At 35.3% G+C, this 12,957-nt stretch overlaps 1 protein-coding gene across 2 annotated transcripts in view; it reads left to right on the forward strand.

Annotated features, from left to right (window-relative positions):
• The window catches only part of CUL5 (cullin 5), a 95,169-nt gene that overhangs the window by 61,424 nt on the left and 20,788 nt on the right, over positions 1–12,957 (forward strand). For both annotated transcript variants that reach the window (XM_043994708.1, XM_043994709.1), the window contains 3 exons: positions 10,293–10,386; positions 12,014–12,144; positions 12,401–12,508. In XM_043994708.1, coding sequence (XP_043850643.1) covers positions 10,293–10,386; positions 12,014–12,144; positions 12,401–12,508 — 333 coding nt within the window. The remainder of the gene's footprint in view (positions 1–10,292; positions 10,387–12,013; positions 12,145–12,400; positions 12,509–12,957) is intronic.

The raw sequence follows: 12,957 nt of genomic DNA on the forward strand, positions 1-12,957 counted from the left end.
GTTCTTGTTCTCACAAAGCCATTGATCAATATGGAAAGTTAAGTGTTAGGGTATGAAGACTTTATTGCTGTTTCTACATAGGTCAAATCAAGTGGAGAATCAAGGCAACTAACTGAGCCACTAAGCCTGATATATGGTTTTGGTTTAAGTAAACCTGAGCTATTAGCATTGGTTACACCTGATATCAGTTAGCTTTGCTCTAACTGCCCGACTACCAGCTTGATTTGTATTTAAAATAACCAGTATATCAAGTCATCAAATAACATTTCTTTTTGGTTTAGGATTATTTTTAGAACCTATTATTTTGTAAGAAATTGGTGTGGGGGGGTAAGAGATAATGATAATAACAATAATGACTAAACTACCTATAATCAAAAATAATTTTATTTTGTGCTTATCTGTTTCATGTTATGGTTATTCTCGTTTAAGAAAATAATGATTATTCAAAGGTGATGACTATGTCAGATTATCATTTCTGAGTGCTTTCTGCTCTGGAGGACCAACTTAAGGCTTCTTGAGCTAAACACATCTGTAGAATTTTGAGAAAGCTCACATAGTCTGCTTGAACAGAGAAGGTCGTTTTTCCTATTTCATTCCTTTCAGCCATTGGAGTTCTCAGCTCTAGCTTCAATTTCATATTTAAAATGTTAAAACATCTCAATAATTTGTTTAGATTTAACCAATTTTAACTGTTTTAGGTAGGATTTTTTTTCTTCTAGTCTTCTTTCCAAAGTTGTTTTTCTTGTTATTGTATAAATTGTTTTCTTCATTCTGTTCACTTCACACTGCATCAGTCTATATATGTCTTCCCAGTTTTCTCTGAAACAATTCATTTTATTATTTTAATATTCTTCTTTTCTGAACCTTAATTCCCTTTATTTTTTCCTCATACAGTAGGCCAAATTTAGATTCTTTTCCCCATTACAGTTAGTTTTTTCTCCTCCAATTACTTTTTTTGTTTGTTTTTTTAGTGAGGCAATTGGGATTAAGTGACTTGTCCAAGGTCACACAGCTAGTAAGTGTTAAGTGTCTGAGGCCATATTTGAACTCAGGTACTCCTGACTCCAGGGCCAGTGCTCTATCCACTGCGACACCTAGCTGCCCCCTCCAATTACTTTTTTTCCTTATCCCTTTTGTTTGTTTGTTTGGTGTGTTTTGGGGGGGGGGGTCGGGCAATGAGGGTTAAGTGACTTGTCCAGGGTCTCACAGTTAGTAAGTGTCAAGTGTCCAAGGTCAAATTTTAACTCAGGTCCTCCTGAATCCAGGGCCGGTGCTTTGTCTACTGCGCCACCTAGCTGCCCCTCCATATCCCTTTTGGACATTACTACCTCTTTGATTTACCAAAAAGTAAAGCCTAATGCTTGGCTAAAAATCGGGAGAAGTTCTTTACTATCTTTAGGGCTTTCCAGTTTATATCCATGGTTGTTTGTATAAGAACTCTTAATTTTTCTCCTTTTAAAATTAAAGGTTAGTAATATTATATGTGTACCATATTCACAGAAATATGTAAGGAGTAGTGTTATCCATTTTAATTCAGCAAATATTTATTAAGCACCTTATTGTTGTTCATGCTATTGAGTCATTCACTTGTGTCCAATTCTTTGAGACACTGGGACATAGCATGCAAGGAAGGCCCTTCTGTTCTCCACTGTTTGCCTAATTCTGTCCAAACTCATGTTTGTTGCTTCCATGACACTCTGTACCCATTTCATCCTCTGCTGTCCCCGTTTCCTTTTACCTTAAGTCTTTTCCAGTTTTGGTCTTTTCCAGTGAGTCCTGTCTTCTCATTATGTGACCTGAGTATTTCTGTTTCAATTCAGTATTTGTCCTTCCAATGAATAGTCAAGAGTTGATTTCTTTAAGTATTGCTTGATTTGAACTCCTTGCTGTACAAGAAGCTCTCAAAAGTCTTATCCAAGGGGCAGCTAGATGGCGCAGTGGATAAAGCACCGGCCTCAGACACTTGACACTTACTAGCTGTGTGACCCTGGGCAAGTCACTTAACCCCCATTGCCCCACAAAAACAAAAACAAAAAAAACCAATGCAAACTGATACCTTTTTGGCAATTTTTAATCTTAGAAAATTAAACTATCTGAAGATGATGGAGATGAGGAATATGTAAAAAAGATAACCTTCAGTGAAGAAATTTGTTAGTGATACTATAGCAAAAAATGCACAGAAATCAAGCCAATACTGACAAGATTCAAAGTGTCTACAGCAGAATCAAAAGGTCAGGAAGGAATACTTCAAAAAGCAGAAAAAGACTTCCAAGCCACTGAAAGGACATGCTTTTCTAGAGGATATTAAAGTAGAAATGCAGGCAAGCTTTGAAAAGGGTGGTTCCCTCCAAAAGTGAAAAGCAGTTTTATCACCAATGTAAAGAATTGCTTCTGGGGCAGCTAGGTGGCGCAGTGGATAGAGCACTGCCCTGGATTTGGGAGTACCTGAGTTCGAATCTGGCCTCAGACACTTGACACTTACTAGCTGTGTGACCCTGGGCAAGTCACTTAACCCTCATTGCCAGGCAAAAAAACAAACAAACAAACAAAAAGAATTGCTTCAGAATGTCTGATTAGGAGTCTATTCAAGATCTCAGGAGGAAATATCTTTAAGAAAATAAGTTTGAACAGTTTTTTGAAGTTTTCCATCTTATTTCTGTAGTAGTTGATAATGCAGTGAGAACTTACCCTGCCGAATTTGATAAATATCATCCAGATTACTTTGCTAAAAATGTATTGTCCAAATTTCCTGTTTAGTTTTCCAAGGTGGAACTCTACCCTTTGCTGCGTTTAAATATGTATGAAATTTTATGATAGGACGTAGTAGTAAGGGTTGTCAGATAAAAGGAAATGGTGGGGAGACACAGTATACAGTTAAATGAATTCAGTATTTCAGTAAAGGAAAAAAATTAAAATGAGCACTGACTATGTTGGGGTACTAAAAAGTGGCAGAATTTGAACCTAGCTCTTCCTAACTCTGAAGCCTGCTCTGTCTCCTATTTCATACTTCCTCTATTTTGATTTTTCTTCTGATACAATAGCAATCTAATGCAATATACTACAATCATATGCCATGGTTTTTTCAACCATTTACCAGTTGATGAGCACTCACTTTTTTTCTAGTTTTTTACCACCACAAAAATTGCTTTAAGGAATATTTTAGTATCTGAATCATAAAATAGTAATGCTACGTAGACCTTTAGAGATTATATACCGAGAAACTTGATCCTAACCAATACAAGCTTCTTCAAATTAGTTCCTCTTTATTTCTAAATTTACTTCTCCAAATCTGTTTCTTTATATCTTTACCAGTCGTCCTCTTTGTCTAAGAAGATGATATCACTTTTTCTTTACTGATTTCTTTTTCTTTGCCTACAGATATACTTAGGAACCTCTGTTTTACAGTAGCCATCCCTAGACCCTGCCACATAATTGTATTACTGCTCTGCATTTCTCCTTTGTTCTATCTCCAAACTACTTGAAAGAGGGCTTAGGGTACTATAAGCTGCCTTTACCACAAATGAATAACTTCATTCCTTATTCCTTTTTTTTTCTAGTTTTTCCCCTCACTCTTTGATCAAACTGATATCTCAGTAACAATCATCCTATCCAGTGATCTTTTCTGAGACTTTTTTTTTTTTTTTTTTTGCTTGGGAGGCATGGCAATGAGGGTTAAGTGACTTGCCCAGGGTCACACAGCTAGTAAGTGTCAACTGTCTTGAGACCGGATTTGAACTCATGTCCTCCTGAATCCAGGGTCAGTGCTTTATCTGCTTTGCTACCTAGCTGCCCCCTTCTGAGACTTGAAAAAAATCTTTATATAGCATTTTTTTTTTTTAGTGAGGCAATTGGGGTTAAGTGACTTGCCCAGGGTCACACAGCTAGTAAGTGTTAAGTGTCTGAGGCTGGATTTGAACTCAGGTACTCCTGACTCCAGGGCCGGTGCTCTATCCACTGTGCCATCTAGCTGCCCCTTTATATAGCATTTTACACTGATGATTCTTTCCTTACTGATGTTACTGCTTCTTGAATTTATGTGATGCTAGATTCCCTTGTTGTTTCTACTTGTCACACTGTTCAGCAGCTGAGAAATGCAGTGGATGGAATACTGGACTTGGAGTCAAAAACACCTAAGTTCAAATTCTGCCATAGACTCCGACTCCTCCTCCTCCTCCTCCTTCTTCTTCTTCCTCTTCTTCTTCTTCCTCCTCTTCCTCTTCCTCCTCCTCCTCTTCCTCCTCCCTCCCTCCCTCTCCTCCTCCTCCAGCAATTGTGATTAAGTGACTTGCCCAGGGTCACACAGCTAGTAAGTGTCAAACGTCTGAGGCCAGATTTGAACTCAGGTACTCCTGATTCCAGGGCCAGTGCTCTATCCACTGCACCACCTAGCTGCCCCTGCCTTAGACTCTTTATAGCTGTATGATTCTGGACAAGTCACTTAACCTCTATTTGCATCACTTTCCTCATTTGTATAATAAGAATAATAGCACCTATTTCCCGAGGTTTTTGTAAAGATTAAATGAAATGGAATTTTTTAAGCACTTTGAAAATTTAAAGTGCTACATAAGTACTAACTCTTAGCTATTATTATTCTTTCACTGGTTGCTTCCATATCCTAAATGTAGATGTTGCCGAGGGTTTTGTCCTTGGTCCTTTTTGTTTTTCCACCATTTTCTTTAGTTATTTTATCTGATCCTGTGCTTTCAGGACCCCTATATGAATGATATCCAAATAGATCTCTCTATCCCCAACCTTTTTCTCATATAAATTTCAGTTGTAGATTCTCTAAACAACAGCAGAACATTTTTACCTGTTTCTTTGACACTTTACACTCAGTGTTTGCAAAACTGAATTCATCTTTGAAGGGACTATGATCAACACAATGACCAACTATGATTCCAGAGTATGAGTGATAAAGAATGTTACATACCTCCTGACAGAAGGGTGACAAACTCAATCTGCAGAATAAGACATAGAATTTTTGACATATTCAATTTGAGAATTTGTTTTGCTTAAGTATGCTTACTTAGGTTTTTCTTTTATCATTTGGAGTTGGAAGGAGAAAAAAAAATAAATGCTTGTTAATTTGGGGGGGAGGGACTGAATTCATCTTCCACAAAATTAAGTCAAGCTTTAGATATCTCGGTTTTAATTAATAGCACCTTCATTTCATCCATTGTTTCAAAATTGAAATATCTCTTATCCTAATCTTCATATCCATTTAGTAGGCATTTCTCTCCATTTTACTTCAGTGTTTCTCTTATCTCTTTGCTCCTTTCTGTCATTACTGCAACCAACTTAAGAGTCTTATATTACTAGAAATAGTATAAGCTTCTTAAAAGTGAAATAAGAAACTTAACTTGAACTTCATGACCAAGCCAATTTGCATCATGAAGACTCTTATGAATCCATTTTGTGATGATACAAAGATAAAATGAAAAGGTTTCTGTCTTCACTGATAGGAGGCATCATTTAAAGATATAGATATGTACACACTAATTTAAAGACAGGAAAAACTCAAGAATTGGAATCAGGGAAGGCTTTCCTTAACAAGTGGCATGTGAAGAGTACCTTGAATAAAACTATGGATTCTAAGTGAAGATCAGAAAAAGAGTGTATTCCAGGCATGGACAAAGAAAGGGCATGGAGAATAGGGGGTGGGGGAAGGATGTTGTATATGGGAGACGGAAAAAAAATTAGGTTGGTAGGAATGTAGAGTATATGAAAGGGAGTAATATACAATAAACCTGGAAAGGGTGGGCTGGAGCCAACCAAATTGTAAAAGACTTTAATGCCAAGCAGGGCAGTTTATATTTCACTCTAGGGAGAGTCGAGAGCCACTGAAAGTTCCTAAGCAGGGAAGTGTTATGTTTAGACCTTTGCTTTAGGAAGGTTATTTTGATACCTGAGTTTGAGAAGTCATATGTAGTTGGTCTCTAAAGTCCTTTCTGATTTCATCATTCTATAATGCTGTTATTCATCTTAATTCAGATCCTTGTTCTTTGCCAATACTGTATGTCCTCTCTCCCCCTAAATATTCTTTTTTTTTTTTTAATGAGGCAGTTGGGGTTAAGTGACTTGCCTAAGGTCACACAGCTAGTAAGTGTTAAGTGTCTGAGGCCGGATTTGAACTCAGGTCCTCCTGACTCCAGGGCCCCTGCTCTATCCACTGCGCCACCTAGCTGCCCCCAAATACCCTTTTAATCTACCCTTCACATTACTATCAAATTAAGCCTTCTGGAGTACAGCTCAGTGAAGAAAGCAAAACCAAGAGTGTAACTACATACATTAGTGTTACTAATACAGTAACTACAGTAATATAAAAGATAACACAATAAAATAGTCAAACTATGAATTGTTATAAACAGTCTTCTCAACTGATAGGAAAACACAGTTTTCTCAGTAGAGACTGACCAAAAGTCCTTGAAGCCATTTTCAGTAGGAGTACACAGGGCAATTGTTAATCTTATGCTATGCTTAAACACTCTTATTGCTTGGATTCTTTTTTTTTTTTTAAAGTGAGGCAATTGGGGTTAAGTGACTTGCCCAGGGTCACACAGCTAGTAAGTGTTAAGTGTCTGAGACCAGATTTGAACTCAGATACTCCTGATTCCAGGGCCGGTGCTTTTTCCACTGTGCCACCTAGCCGCCCCTCTTGGATTCTTAATTAGAAATTTTGCCTCTTTAAAAAGATCCTTTGCCTGTTCATTGTTTTAAAGGGTTGCTAATCAGTCATCAAACACTGATAAGACATTTTTTATGTACCAAGCACTGTGCTAGGTGCTAGGGATGCAAAGGCAAAAATGAAACTGTCCTTGCCCACGAAATCCTTATATTCTTTTGGGGGAAGCAACATGAATGTAAAATATATACAAGGTAAATTTATGGGAAGGGGGACCCAAAAATGTTTCATTCTAGTTATTCAAGCAGTAAATGGTGTTCTAAGTTACTATCAGTATAATGTCACAGAATGTGTTTTCTATATTAGGGCCTTAGAGAGACATTGATGTCATGTGACTTATAGGAGAATTAATATTTTAGATTTATAGATCAAGTGACAGTTCATGACTGATTGGATGAGATTGCTCAGTAGCTATCAGTACTCCTCAGTTGCTATTTTTAAAAGTTATAATATACTTAGATTTTGTTTTTTCCTCTCCTTTAGTAGAATATCCTAAGGGGTGAATTAGAAACTGCCTTAGAAAAGTGGGGTAAAAACTAACTGTGGAAAGAATTTTTATTGTATTACATGGATTTCTGCAGGTTTTTAGCATAGTATATCTTAGTATCTGTTCATAGGGCAGAAATATCTTTATAAAAGTAATGAAGATCATATTTGATAACTAATTAGCCAAGATCCAAATTTAGACAGTAGTAGGAAGAATGTTAGGCTTGACTTATTTTGATATTGCAGTTCAGTTAATAGTTATAACTTGTAGCCCAATTATAATTAGATATTAAAATTTCTCATACTATCTGATATTCTGGGTTAGTCTGGCTTCTCTAATCTGCAAATTACTTTTGTAAAAACAAGGATGGAACCACAGAATTTTTAGAGCTGCCTGATAATTTAAAAGATTACTCGGGGCAGCTAGGTGGCGCGGTGGATAGAGCACCGGCCCTGGAGTCAGGAGGACCTGAGTTCAAATGTGGCCTCAGACACTTAACACTTACTGGCTGTGTGACCCTGGACAAGTCACTTAACCCCAATTGCCTCACCAAAAAAAAAAAAAGATTACTCAGTCTTAATTGTCTTAATTGACACAGTATAAGAAGACATGGGTGGGTTACCATTTAGAGAAGTGGAGGAAAATCACATATCTATCCATTTGAGTAAGTTGAGGCAACTATAAAAGGTAAAACTTCCCCATTATCATACATTTAGGTCACTTGACTCTTTCTGGTGGTCTTTACAATTCCTTAAACATAATTTTTTTTCTTGTAAACAAATACCCAATCGGTATGTATTGAATCTACCACAAAAGTTAGTCAACTGGGAATACCCTTTGACTCAACTATCTCACTGCTAGGCCTGTTCCCCAAAGAGATCAAAGAAAGAGGAAAAGGCCCCATAATGTTCAGTGTTTGCCACTCTTTTTGTTGTGGCAAAGAATTGGAAACTAAAGGGGTATCCATCAATTAGGAAAGGTTTGAATAAGTGATGGTATACTAATTAGTTGGAATACTGCTGTGCTATAAAAAATAACAAAAAGGAGAAATCTGGAAAGATTTATATGAACTAATACAGAATAAAATTAATATAATCAGTAGAACAATGTATACAATAATGAAAACTTCAAAAGAATAAACAAATTTGAAAGACTTGAAAACTGATGATCCTTACATAGATGATTTACTCAGAGCACAACTTGAGGTGTAATATTTTTAGGACACGACTAACATGGCAATTCATTTTGCTTGCTAATGCATATAATAAGGTTATTGTTTTATTTTAAATTAGGGGAGGGGAAGAAAATTTATATTTGTTTAAAAAATTTTTAATGTAATTAAAAATATATATATACTATAATCCAGGCACTGGGTACTATTGGAGATACAAAATATGGCCCCTGTGCTTAAGTAACTCAGGTTTTAGTTGAGAAGATTATACATATAGATGAAAAGAAATAATTGCAAAGAACAGTAAATGTTAAGTATCAAATGAGTGATACAGTATGTTGATGATATATATTAGTTCAAAGGGATAAAAAAGACATTTCACACTGGGGGAATTTAGGTGGACTCACAAGAGAGTATGTCTAGTTTGATTAGGGGTAGAGATGTTTGAAGAGGGTATTCAATAATTGGAGATTAGTGTAAACAAAGGTGTTAAAGGAGCAAAGCATAAAGCCTGTTTTTGTTTGTTTGGTTTTTTTTTTTTAAGTGAGGCAGTTGGAGTTAAGTGACTTGCCCAGGGTCACACAGCTGGTAAGTGTTAAGTGTCTGAGGCTGGATTTGAACTCCGCTCTATCCACTGCCCCATAAAGCCTGTTTTGAGGGCAGTATATAGACTAGTTGGGTCAGAATAGATGGTTTGCATATAAGAGTTGTTGATGATAAAACTTAGAAAGGTAGATTGGGACCACATAGTGTAAAATCTTGAGATGGAATTTTAAGTTTGGGTTCGATCTTATGGGTAATAGAATATCTTTGAAGATTTCTGAGTACGTGGCAGACATTGTTAACAGCAGTATCTAGAATGGATTGGATGTGATTTTAGTAGTTTGAAGTGAAGAGATAGTGATCTAAACTAGGGTGGTCATAGTGGAACCTTACATACATTTAGTTTATGAACTAATAGTCCGCTCCCTGATATGGCTATATGAAGAAGTAAAAGATTAAGTCGGGAAGAGCAAGTGGACCAAACCCAGTATGTACAGGGAAAAATATTTTGAAGTTGACAATTTTAAAACCAAATGTAGGGGCGGCTAGGTGGCGCAGTGGATAAAGCACCGGCCTTGGATTCAGGAGTACCCAGGTTCAAATTCGGCCTCAGACACTTGACACTTACAGGCTGTGTGACCCTGGGCAAGTCACTTAACCCCCATTGGCCTGCAAAAAAAAAACAACCCAAATGTAGATCAGTTTTCTGGGTATTTCACAAAGGGGAAATGCCAAAAGAATAGAAAAGTATTAGTACTAAAAATGTAGCCAAGAATATAAGGAGGAAACAGGCCTTAAAGAAATGTGGTGGGTCTATCACAATTATAGAAAAGAATTCCTCATTATTGAACAAGTAGAAATTATCAGAGGCAAAGTAGGTTTTGATACAAAATGAATTGTTAAATAACAAAATGTTTTGCATCCAGAATTTTTAAAAAATGTATCAGTTGGGGCTGAGAGGGAGGGAATTTTTGCCATGCTTAGATGGCTTTCCCAAATGTATGAGAATGATTTATGTCCAAATAATAAATGATCAAAGGATATGAATTTTTAAAATAAGAAACATTATCAATAGTTGCCTTTAAAACCATTTTGTATTCTCTCATAATTAAAGTAAAACACACCCTCTCCCAACACAAACATAACCTCTCAAAATTCTAAAGGACTTACCTCGCCTAAAGTGGTCGCAAGCCTTATACCTCTGATCTTCAGGGGGCAAAAGAATGTACTCATAAATGCTAAATCAGTATGAAAAATACATCTTAGAGATCCTGCATTACAGGTAAGTAACCTCCGTTTTGAGCACATAACAGGTTTTTCTCATTGTGGAGAAACTAATTTTAGCTTCTAAATTGAAACTTATGTGCTAAAAAACTTGAAATGAGTTCACTTAATTTCTGATATTTCAGCTCATGGAATGCTGTGTAAATGCCCTGGTGACATCCTTTAAAGAGACAATTTTAGCAGAATGCCAAGGCATGATAAAACGAAATGAAACTGAAAGTAAGTAAAATAGTAAATAACTCGTGTCAAATACAAGTAATTGTTAAGTAAATTATTTGATAGCTCTCAGTTATCTTACTCTTAGTATTTATATAAGGTACTTGTTAATGCATTCTATGCTTAAAGATTATAACAGTAAACTATCTTAAACATTATATTTTTCACCAATTTTTTTTCTATTTGAAATATTGTTAAATTGATGGTACTTTAGTAGCCTTTGAATTATGATTTGGAATATTTGATAATAACATAATTCTTTAAAGTTAATAGCCCATTTTTAAAAGGATGGTTTACATTAAGTATGGTGACTACAATTTTAAAAAGAGATTTTTCATGCATGGCTTACAGGATTCATCTTGTTGCTTTGTAATCAGATCTTATATATTTTAATACTCCATTCTGTTTAATTGAACACTATTTCTGCAGAAAATGATGCAAGAATACACATGCATAGTGATTTTGCTGTCAGTGAATATATTTAAGTATTATAAAAAGACCTTTTTTAAAAAATCAATCTGAATATTCCATATACAAATACAAATCACAACCTTTCCAAACCTTGGTGGACAGTTTCTGTGTCCAAAAAGATTTGAAATTACAAAACAAATTGTGAGAGGTAGAGGCTAGTGTTATTTTTTTTTAGGATGGAAAAAGGACTAGACACATTCTCTGCAACTTCTAGTCTTAACGAGTAAACTACAGCACTGAGAAGTTAAATGACTTGCCCAGGTCACAGAAGGTGTCAGAAGTGGGACTTGAATCCAAGTCTTCTGGCTTCAAGGTCAGCTTACTTTCCTAAGCTAGGATGTTATTACCATATTTTCTCTTAATTTTCCAAAAGCATTCACAATAAGGTCCTCTTTTTAAAAATATGGTTTTCATTATTAAAAGAAATAGTTTATATTATTTTTAAGAATACTTATATTGTATAAAACAGAATCGACCCATAACTTATCATTTGCTGTCACCAAAGGATGTTCAGTGGCTTAGTATCATGCACTAGAAGGTAATAAAAATGGATCAAGCTGAACGGTACTTGAGCACTATCCAAGGAGGAATAGTGGAATTTATTATTAGTCCAGTGTTAAAGGAGCAGTACAGTAATGTTATGTATAAGCAGAAGGTGCTCCCAAAGTATGAACCCTTACAAAAGGATTATAGGATGACCATTGGGGATGGGGGGACACTGTGGGGGTATGTCTTTGACTTTTTGTGGGGAATGGAGAGAATGGTAAAAAGCATTGCATTTCTTCATTATGTAGAATAATTTATGTATTGTATATTACCTGTTATGTTTTAAGTATTGTCATACTTGAAAGAAATACCTATACCTTTACATTTATTCAGTTTACTAATCTTCAACATAAAGTTGAATACCTTCTTGTTCCAAGAAAGAGATTAGGTTATTCAGGTGTCATTTCAGTATGTAGTCACTTTTGAGTTAGGATTTTTTTTCTTCATTTTTGTAATTGTTGGGAATAAACTGGAAAATTAAATCAGAACAGGCCCTACTTACCGTGATAATTCCTAAACTCATTTTCTCTTTATGGAGGAAACTTTCAGGTAAGTTGATTTTTTTTTTCTAAGTGGATAAGGTAGTTTTACTGGCATGTTTTTGTCTTTTCAGAATTACATTTAATGTTTTCATTGATGGACAAAGTTCCTAATGGAATAGAACCAATGTTGAAAGATTTAGAGGAACACATAGTGAGTGCTGGCCTAGCTGATATGGTAGCAGCTGCTGAAACTATTACTACTGTAAGTGTTTTTCAATAAAATATATCAGAAATAAATGTATGTCAAGATGAGAAAAGAAAATTGCAAATACTTAACATCGTTAAGTGAAATAATATTTACAATGGTACGGTATCACATCAAGAAAATATTCTTAGTGCTTTAGATCTATAGTAATTTAATTCTATTTAATTTGTATAGTTAACATATTTGAAATAACTTTACCAATATAGCATTGTGGTTAATTTTTTTAAACTTTGTAAATATGTTTTACTTCTAGGATTCTGAAAAATATGTTGAACAGTTACTTACACTATTTAATCGATTTAGTAAACTTGTTAAAGAAGCATTTCAAGATGATCCACGATTTCTTACTGCAAGAGATAAGGTATGTGACTTCACTGGGTTTTTTACTAAAAATGTCACTGTCATAGTTTACTTTTAGTTAAAAAGTTTCCTTCAGTACACAAATTAAAATTACCAAATAAAGGATTGGTCTTATTTAGCTAACTCACTTATTTTTACCGTTGAAGAGTGCTATTTATAATGTAAACGTTTATTTTTCGTTTTAGAATGTATTTTGCACCTGTATTTTTGAGTATATATGTCTTCTTTGCTTCAAGACTCAGTCGAGTTGCCTGATCTTTTTTGTTTATTAGCCTTTCCTGGTCCTCTCATGTGAAGAAAATCTCTTCCTCTTCATATTTCTCATAGCATTTTAATAGGACCACTCCTTTGTGCTTTTTATACTCTCCCTTATGTTGAACAGCAAAGTGGTTTAGAACTTGGAGTCAGAAAGACCTGAATTCAAGTCCTACCTCAAAAGACATACTAGCT

This window comes from Dromiciops gliroides, chromosome 3 (genome assembly GCF_019393635.1).
Source record: "Dromiciops gliroides isolate mDroGli1 chromosome 3, mDroGli1.pri, whole genome shotgun sequence".
NCBI classification, from domain to species: domain Eukaryota; kingdom Metazoa; phylum Chordata; class Mammalia; order Microbiotheria; family Microbiotheriidae; genus Dromiciops; species Dromiciops gliroides.